At 50.0% G+C, this 9,023-nt stretch overlaps 2 protein-coding genes across 8 annotated transcripts in view; both read left to right on the forward strand.

Annotated features, from left to right (window-relative positions):
- CGN (cingulin) overlaps positions 1 to 5,222 on the forward strand; it is a 28,849-nt gene extending 23,627 nt beyond the window's left edge. For both annotated transcript variants that reach the window (XM_011937884.1, XM_011937885.1), the window contains exons 15-21: positions 503 to 664; positions 1,567 to 1,656; positions 2,127 to 2,210; positions 2,307 to 2,425; positions 2,760 to 2,868; positions 3,254 to 3,417; positions 3,734 to 5,222. In XM_011937884.1, coding sequence (XP_011793274.1) covers positions 503 to 664; positions 1,567 to 1,656; positions 2,127 to 2,210; positions 2,307 to 2,425; positions 2,760 to 2,868; positions 3,254 to 3,417; positions 3,734 to 3,875 — 870 coding nt within the window. In that variant the 3' untranslated portion in view covers positions 3,876 to 5,222. The remainder of the gene's footprint in view (positions 1 to 502; positions 665 to 1,566; positions 1,657 to 2,126; positions 2,211 to 2,306; positions 2,426 to 2,759; positions 2,869 to 3,253; positions 3,418 to 3,733) is intronic.
- The window catches only part of TUFT1 (tuftelin 1), a 64,640-nt gene that overhangs the window by 8,197 nt on the left and 47,420 nt on the right, over positions 1 to 9,023 (forward strand). For 2 of the 6 annotated variants that reach the window (XM_011937878.1, XM_011937882.1), the window contains exon 1: positions 7,023 to 7,140. Coding sequence is in view for 4 of the 6 variants with exons in the window: in XM_011937880.1 (XP_011793270.1) it covers positions 7,081 to 7,140 (60 nt within the window). In the remaining 2 variants the exon portion in view is untranslated. Of the gene's footprint in view, positions 1 to 7,002; positions 7,141 to 9,023 lie in introns of those variants that run through there. The other 4 variants (XM_011937879.1, XM_011937883.1, XM_011937880.1 and 1 more) reach the window with 3 other exon arrangements.

Genomic DNA, 9,023 nt, shown 5'->3' on the forward strand with positions numbered 1-9,023 from the left:
AAAAAAAAAAAAAAACAGAAACAATAAAGAAAATGAATGAGGGCGGGTGCAGTGGCTCACGCCTGTAATCCCAGCACTTTGGCAAGCTGAGGCAGGCGGATCACAAGGTCAGGGGATCAAGACCATCTTGGCTAACACGGTAAAACCCTGTCTCTACTAAAAATACAAAACATTAGGCAAGCGTGGTGGCATATGCCTGTAGTCCCAGCTACTCGGGAGGCTGAGGCAGGAGAATCGCTTGAACCTGGGAGGTGGAGATTGCAGTAAGCCGAGATCGCGCCACTGTACTCCAGCCTGGGTGACAGAATGAGACTCCATCTAAAAAATGAAAAAACAAAGAAAATGGATGAAAAGTCAGTCTGCTTTTTATTGTCACCATGCCAATGGTAATTCTAAAGAGTGACAGTGATTAAATGTTTCTGCCCACTGGGCTGGACTGCTCCTGCCCTTCAACCTTCACCTTCTTACTACACTGAGCTGTGGCATTTTTACCCCTGCTTAGATCCAGAGGCTGCGGCAGGCCCTGCAGGCATCCCAGGCTGAGCGGGACACAGCCCGGCTGGACAAAGAGCTACTGGCCCAGCGACTGCAGGGGCTGGAGCAAGAGGCAGAGAACAAGAAGCGCTCCCAGGACGACAGGGCCCGGCAGCTGAAGGGCCTCGAGGTGAGGGCACTGGGGTGTGACCTGTGGAAAAGGGGTGGGACTTCCAAGCCTCTTTCTGTACTAGCGGTCAAAACTGACAGCCCACAGTTGATGAGTTTTGTTTGGCTGCAGTATTTTAAACAACTTTGAATCAATTGCCAATGTTTAGAAATTTATAGATGTCACCTAAAAATTTGGATTTCTAGTTTCTTTTGTATTTGGCAGATATGGTAATACTGAGTGTCTTGTCCTGAGTCTGCGTGGCAACAGTTGGCTGGAGCTGAGCAGTGGGTTTCCCCTTTAGAGTGAACAGTATTCTTCAGTTTGCTATATTTGATAATAATAATAACAGCAGCAGCAAACATATTGTGCTGTGTGATAGGCACTTAAGACTTAATGCTCAGAATAACTCTGTGGTGTAGGTAGTCTTGTTTTCTCCATTTTACAGATGAGGGAAACTGAGGCACAGAGAGATGAACTTGTCCATGGTCTACTGCCAGGAAGCAGTAAATCTGATTTTCAGACTGGACAGTCTGGTCCCATGTATATACTCTTAGCCTCTACATGGTACTGCCTCCAGTGCCTCAGTTTCTGAGTCTCTTCATCTCAGCCTTGGCCCAGGTACTTGGGTTTCTCTCTGTTTTCCCATTAGAGAAATAGGGTTTTCCAATGAAGAGTAGATTCTGGGGTTTGCCTGTCTGTCAAAGGGCAGTGACCTGCCCCGACCTGCCCGTGATGCCACATCTGGTCAGCAGAGGGCGCTGGCTCCATGGTGGCTCTGGGCCCCGGCAAGTACCAAAAGGTTACAGGGATGTGCAAGAGAGAAAAGTCTGTTAATGCTGGCGTTTGAGAGGCGCCTGGTCTGAGTTTGGCATTCTGGTGTCCAGCATTTGGGACAAAATTAACTTGTTCTTCTGTCATAGGAAAAAGTCTCACGGCTGGAAGCAGAGTTAGATGAGGAGAAGAACACTGTGGAGCTGCTAACAGACCGGGTGAATCGTGGCCGGGACCAGGTAACCCCCTCTTTATCCCTCATCTCTGTTTACCCCTGACTACATCACCTCTTGGTTCTCTCAAAAACAACTCTACTCTCCCATCTTTCATCATCTGGCTGCCGAATCTGTGCATGGCTGGGTCTATTTCAGGGTCTCGTCTGCTTTGGGAAAGGTTGATCAGTTTCCTTGGGTGGAAAGAAGCCAATAATTTGTGTGGAGGAAGGGATCCTGGTGGCGTGGGCTACTCTCTGACCTGAATTGGGGCTTCTTTAGTTTACAAGGGATACTAGTTCCTGGTGGGACGAAGGAGGCCCTGTTTACATCCTCTGGCTCCTCCCATTTGAATATGCTGTGATTTTTTAGTTGCCTGGGAATTTTTGGATTCAGGGTTCAGAGACCATCCTCCCATGACTCGGCCTCACTTGGTTCAGCTTGCTGGTTCATCCTTAGCCCTCCCCAAGTCTCGTCCTCTCACCCATCCCCACTAGGTAGATCAGCTGAGGACAGAGCTCCTGCAGGAGAGGTCTGCTCGGCAGGACCTGGAGTGTGACAAAATCTCCTTGGAGAGACAGGTGAGTGGGGAGGGGAGGGTTCTTAGGGATAGACCCCAGGAGGTGGGTAAAATGGCCAGTGGAGTGCTAACTGTGGAGGCTTCCTATCTCTCTCAGAACAAAGACCTGAAGACCCGGTTGGCCAGCTCAGAAGGCTTCCAGAAGCCCAGTGCCAGCCTCTCTCAGCTTGAGTCCCAGAATCAGTTGTTGCAGGAGCGGCTACAGGCTGAAGAGAGGTGACATAAGCGTATCCTTCCTCCCTCCCTCCTTTTCTTCCTCCCTCCTTCTTGGCTTTTCTCTTCTATAGCTCCCTCCATCTTCCACCTCAGATGTGGCCAGCCTGGCCCGATCTTTAGGGAACCTTTTCTCCTGATAGAGAGCAAAGAGAGTTGCAGAAATTCTGAAATGTGCATGACCTCACTCTCCTTTGTTCTTTGAATCTGCCCTGGATCCTGCCCAGTCTAACGGTGGGGCTCATGACTGAGAGAAGTCCTTGGGGATGGTAGGGGGCCAAGTTAGGATTCCCCTAGAAATGGGGTCACTCATAGACATTCTTCTATCTCATCTTAGGGAGAAGACAGTTCTGCAGTCTACCAATCGAAAACTGGAGCGGAAAGTTAAAGAGCTATCCATCCAGATTGAAGACGAGCGGCAGCATGTCAATGACCAGAAAGACCAGGTGAGGACATGGCACCCTGGGGCCAAGCAACCCGGAGCAAGTATATATTATATGTTTTCCTGAAAAACCAAGGGAGGCCCTTATCCCCCATAGGTCTTCCAACCTTAGACTTTCCTTGTATAAGGACAGAGATTAGATTGAAAGGACTAGACTAGAGAAGTCGTAGTAAGCATATATATTGAGTCCTTATGATGTGCTAGGTTCTGTAAGTATTACACATGTGTTAATACATTTAATCCCTAAGACAACCCTGTGAGGTTAAGGAACTTGCCCAAGGCCACATTTTTCCAGCGGCAATTATCCCTTGACAAGATTGTTAAGGGGGAGGGTCCCAGGCCATGGTAGTAGATGCTATTCCAATGTGTGGACTTGGTATCCTGCCCAGCTAAGCCTGAGGGTGAAGGCTTTGAAGCGTCAGGTGGATGAAGCAGAAGAGGAAATTGAGCGACTGGATGGCCTGAGGAAGAAGGCCCAGCGTGAGCTGGAGGAGCAGCATGAGGTCAATGAACAGCTCCAGGCCCGGATCAAGTCTCTGGAGAAGGACTCCTGGTATGGCCTGCCCTTTTGCCCTTGCTCCATAGGGACACTAGAGCAGGGAGGGAATGGTCTCTCCTGTGCTGGATAAGGAGGAGAATCTCTAAGATGGGACTGTGTAGTCACTTGTTTCTGGTCGGAAGCCAGTATATTTATTTCTTAGTACCTCAGCCACCATCCTGTACCTCATCTCCCCAAATCTGATTAGTTGGGGATTTTGTGAGTAAACTTTAAGCCTTAGAAGAATTGGGGTTTCTTTTGTACAAAAAGGGTGGCTGTCTCAATATTTCTTTTTTCCCCTCCCTAACCATTATTCTTCTCTCTGAGTCAGGCGCAAAGCTTCCCGCTCAGCTGCTGAGTCAGCTCTCAAACACGAAGGACTGAGCTCAGATGAGGAATTCGACAGTGTCTACGATCCCTCATCCATTGCATCACTGCTTACGGAGAGCAACCTACAGACCAGCTCCTGTTAGCTCGTGGTCCTCAAGGGCCCAGCAACCAGGCTCAAGGCCTATCCCAGCAAGTGCTGCTCTGCTCTGCCCACCCTGGATTCCACATTCCTATGGGTGACCCAATTATTCAGACCTAAGAAAGGGAGGGGTCTGAATGATGGTGATAAAAAAAAACACATCAGCAATAAGCTGATAGATGGACTTTCCACTGTAGGAGTGGATATTTCAAGCCAACTGAGCCCTTTCCTCAAGTGCCGACACCTCCCTCATCTCTCTCATAGTGGAAGGATGGTCAGCATTAGGCTGATGGGGACTGAGCAGGATAGGAAAGAATAGAAATTGCCATGTGTACAAAGCTTTATTTTTTAGCCCTTAACCCTAAGGCTCAGGGAAATACCCTATGTTAATGTGCTCCCTGGATTCCTGCAACTCACTGTCCTTCCCTCTAGAGCAGGGTGAGGGGAATGTTATGGGTAACGGACATGCAGGCATGGCTCTACCCATTTCTTTGCACAAGTATGGGGCCCATGTGGTAGTCCCCATATCCTTCCAGTTCCTATATTTTTGTCTTCTTCCTTTCCCCTCTTCGCCATTCCTACCTTGCATTTTTCCTCTCAGTGCCTTAGCCAGGGTAAGGAGATAAGGATGCTCTTCTTGCCTTTTATATCTGCACATTCATACCTCTCCAAAGACCAGCTTTTGCCCAGCCAGGGCCCTCAGCCTTCCCTGCTGCCCCAGTGATTGATTGAGAGAGCTATTGGGGGTTTCTTTGCCAATGAGCCACTGGGAGAGGGACTTTGGTAGGGTCATGATAAAGTGGCGGGGGTCTGGTCCTGCTCAGGGTTTCCATCCTTCCTCCTCTCCCTCCTCTGTGACTGTGGATATGGTTATAAGGTGGTTGCACCTGGGAGCCCTGACAACTGTCTGCAGAAGTTCCAAAAGTAAAGGTGTCAGTCCCTGTGGCCTTCCTTGGGGCTTCTCTGACCAGATGTACCCAACTTCGATAAAAGAACCAAGGGACCCTCATTTTCTGAGGTGCTTGGCCCTGATTCAGGGCTTTGCAAGGGGTTAGAAGCTGACTGTAAAAATGGGAAGAGAGAACGGAAGACATTTATTTCTCCTTTGGATTTTGGGGAGAGCCAAGTCCTGGTAGGGAACAGGTAAGGGGGATGATTCACGTCTCATATTTCCTAAGCAGGTTGTATAGGGAGCCGGAGGGAGGAGGAAGGCTGTTTTCACGAATGACTTGTAATGTCGTGATTAAAAAAAATTCCTATATTCTTCTGCAAATTGGACATTCTTTTCCAATCCAATCCAGCCTTGGTTTTATCTTAAATTAAATATTAAAATTATACATTTATATTGAAATCCTTGATTTGTCTTCTCATTCTTTTTCTTGGCTTATTTGGAGGTCCAGGTTTTATGAAGTCATATTAACTGTACAGCTTAGGGGCCAAAGCTAGAGTTTTCTTCACCTTACTTTTCAGAGGCCCTTTACAACACAGCAGGTGGGACCTAGGAAACTTGGAGATGTTTATGGCAGCCCCATTCTCTCCTGAACAACATTCTGAGAAGAGCAAGGACAGTAAATGCCTTTTTTTTTTTTTTTTGAGACTGAGTCTCATTCTATCGCCTAGGCCAGAGTGTAATGGCGCGATCTTGGCTCACTGCAACCACTGTCTCCCGGGTTCAAGCAATTCTCCTGCCTCGGCCTCCTGAGTAGCTGGGATTACAGGCACATGCCTCCACACCCAGCTAATTTTTGTATTTTTAGTAGAGATGGAGTTTCTCCGTGTTGGTAAGGCTGGTCTCAAACTCCTGACCTCGTGATCTGCCCACCTTGGCCTCCCAAAGTGCTGGGATTACAGGCATAAGCCACTGTGCCTGGCCAGCAGTAAATGCCTTTTTGAGGATTAGAGTAGAACAGACCAGAACTGGGTTTTATTCCCTTGGGTCATAGTGATAACCCCAGCATTCACTTCCCAGGTAGAAAAATCCTCATTCATTCCTAACTGGCATATAACCCAGTCCCTAACTGGGAGGTAGGGACATTTCTGCTGTTCCTGCCCTAGTGTTGCCTTGAAGAGGGAGCTGGCCCTTCTCTAGAGCCTATTGCCACGTATAGGGGTACTATCCACTCAGGGAGTGGGTCAGACTTCCCAGGTAGAAAAATCCTCATTCATTCCTAACTGGCATATAACCCAGTCCCTAACTGGGAGGTAGGGACATTTCTGCTGTTCCTGCCCTAGTGTTGCCTTGAAGAGGGAGCTGGCCCTTCTCTAGAGCCTATTGCCACGTATAGGGGTACTATCCACTCAGGGAGTGGGTCAGACCTCCTCCTGAAGTATTCTGTCTGCTGTCTGTGTGGACCATAGCCAAGTGAAGCAGCCATCTGCCAAGAGCAGCTGGGTGGGGAGGATGCTCCAGGGTCCTGCTTGGCCAACCCTCTCTTCTAGGCCCTCAAGATCCCAGCCTAGACTTGGGGAGAAAATGCAACTGGAGAAGTCAAGGCTCATCCTTTCTCACGAACACAAATTCCTTTTAAGGCAATGTGTCCCGCCTCTCCCAACCATATAAGGGCAGCGTCAGTAAAAGAGCTTCTGCAAAACAAGCAAACAAGCCCCACCCAGAGCCTAGCTGACTGGGCCTCCTGGGCCTCTTGCCAAGGAAGTGCACCTGCCAGACTGGCTTAGGCCAGTCTGAGTGAGTTGGCCCTTGGTGCCTGCCTTTCTGCGGTGGAGGAAAGGTTTACTCAGCTCTACAAAGCCTACAGGCTGGTTTACGTATAGGGAGAGGAGCATGTATGGAGGAAGCTTTTGCAGGTTCCAACTCCTCATCCTCTAGGAGCAGGCAGGGTGATTCCCTCTGATCAACACTGATCTTGGAGATGGAAGGCGACAAGATTAATGAAGAATGTTGAAGTGCAACCACATACTCTAGATAAAGCTATTCAGTTAAAGCAGCCCCATGTCTCTCCCAAGCCCCACCTTTGTGTAAATCCGAGCGAGCACCGATGGGGCATGTCCCAGACCCCTTGGCCCCGCCCACCTCATCTCACCTCCTCGCCTATCGCTCGTTCTCGGCGAAACCGCAAACTGGGGCGTGGCCTATCTTCAGCCCCGCCCCTGATGAGCCCATACAAGGGGGCGGTTCCGCGCGCGCCCGCGCAGTCGGAGCTGGACAGCCCGGGGGAGAGGTGGTGTGTGTGCTGCGACTCCGAGCGAAGATGAACGGGACGCGGAACTGGTGTACCCTGGTGGACGTGCACCCAGAGGACCAGGCGGCGGTAAGAAAAAGCACCCTCGCCGTCTTCTCCGTTTTGTATTCCTGGTTTCTAAGTCCGCCCCTTCCTTGCCCCACGCCGGGTTCGCTGACATCACCTGGTGCCCGGCTTGCGCGGTCAGCCCTGCGCGGCGCTTCTTTTTATTCTTTTGCCTGCGACGGGCAGTGGGAGTCGCGGGGTGAAGACTCGTTTGAGGCTGGAGGGTTCGGGGCGTCCCTGCCCTTTGCTAGGACCCTGCGGCTCCTGCCTGGGACTCGGCGCCGGCGAGCCCGTGCTTGGGCCGCGGGTCTGAGGCGTCTTGTGGGCAGCCAGATTGGGTCATAAGAGAATGAGCTCAAGGGACTGGGTCCCTGAGCGCCTTTGGACATTGTGTCCTGCCGAGGAGGCTTAGGCTTTCCCTTGGGTCGAGGGTCCTGGTGACCTCAGAGGCCCTCCAAAGAATTTCATCATGGTGCTTTGGATGATCAGTAACAAGAAAAAGGGTAAATTACAGGGCTTGGACTGGAGGGTAGGGGGCAAGTGGGGGACAGTAGGACTCAAACTATTCCGAGATTGGCTAGGGACTCTACCTTTCGCTAAGAGGGATAGGGCTTTCCGCCCTGGGGTCACCTCTCGTCTTGGATTTCTCCTTCTTCCCCCTTGTAGTTATCCTGTTTTCCTCCCTCTATCTGCCTCCCGATAACTTCCTGGGACGGTGTGTTAGTTTTGCTTCTGTCTCCAGCCTCCAGGCCCAGGGATAGTGGAGGAAGGGGAGGGAAGTGACTCAAGCGAGGGCTTCTGGACGGAGAGAGGGTTGCTGAGAAAGGGGGCTTTCTCCAGTGCAGGCTAGTCTACCCCGCTCTCCTCTTTCTCTGGCTCCCAGTCCCTATTCTCCCCACCCTAGCTGACCATATGGTTTTTCCTCTCCAGAGGCTGAGGAGGGTAATTTGTGGCTGAGTGTTTCTAGGCTCTGTTGGGGAACTTAAGCTAGATTAGGTGTGTACTATTTCATCAGTTTCCAAGCTATTGTGGGTGGGAGTGAAATGAAAACTAAGGTGATGGGGAACTTGGGTATCATTCCCCCCTCCCACATCTGATTCTCTTACCCTCTGCCTGCCTCATCCTGCTCTTGAGGTAGAGCTAACCCAACTGCAGCTAGATTATGGCTCTTCTTCAAACTCATTTCAGGTTTAGAATACAAATGGTCGTTTAGTTCTGTTCCCAGTCCCCTCTCCATTTCTGCCCAGGCTATGAGTGTTTTTGCCACAGTAAAATACAGATGTTGCTATTGGCCAACCCCAGTTGCCCAAACCCCATTCGTCTGTAGCCTGCCACATCCCCAGCTATGAGACTCTGAAGAGATGGAAGAAATCCATCCATTATGTGTCAGCCACAAGTCCTACTCCATGCTCTTTGTTTTTAAGCAACGAGGGTCCTGCTGTGTTGCAGGAGTTGCAGTGCAGTGGCTCTTCACTGGTGCAATCATAGCACACCACAGCCTTGAACGCCTGGCTTCAAGCAATCCTTCTGCCTCAGCCTCCTGAGTAGGTGGGACTTCAGGTGCACACCACCTGTAGCTTCTCTTCCATGCTCTTGCTCTCTCTTTTGGAATAGTTGAGGAAAAAGGGTATGAGATAAATAAAGGAGAAGGATGTTTGGGCTGCTTTTTGCTTCCTTGCTGTATAGAAAAGAGATCCAGAAAGAAGTCTAAGACCAAGTTGGCACTAGCAGTGTTAATGAATCATTAACCTCTACTATTTTTTTCTTTCTTCCTTTCATTTCTTTCCTCTTTTCTTTCTTTCTTTCTTCTTTTTTTTTTTTTTTGAGACAGGGCCTTGCTCTGTTGCCCAGGCTGGAGTGCTATGGCACGATCTCAGCTCACTGCAACCTCCACCTCCTGGGTTCAA

Source organism: Colobus angolensis, unplaced genomic scaffold (genome assembly GCF_000951035.1).
Source record: "Colobus angolensis palliatus isolate OR3802 unplaced genomic scaffold, Cang.pa_1.0 Scaffold169, whole genome shotgun sequence".
In the NCBI taxonomy this organism is placed as follows: domain Eukaryota; kingdom Metazoa; phylum Chordata; class Mammalia; order Primates; family Cercopithecidae; genus Colobus; species Colobus angolensis.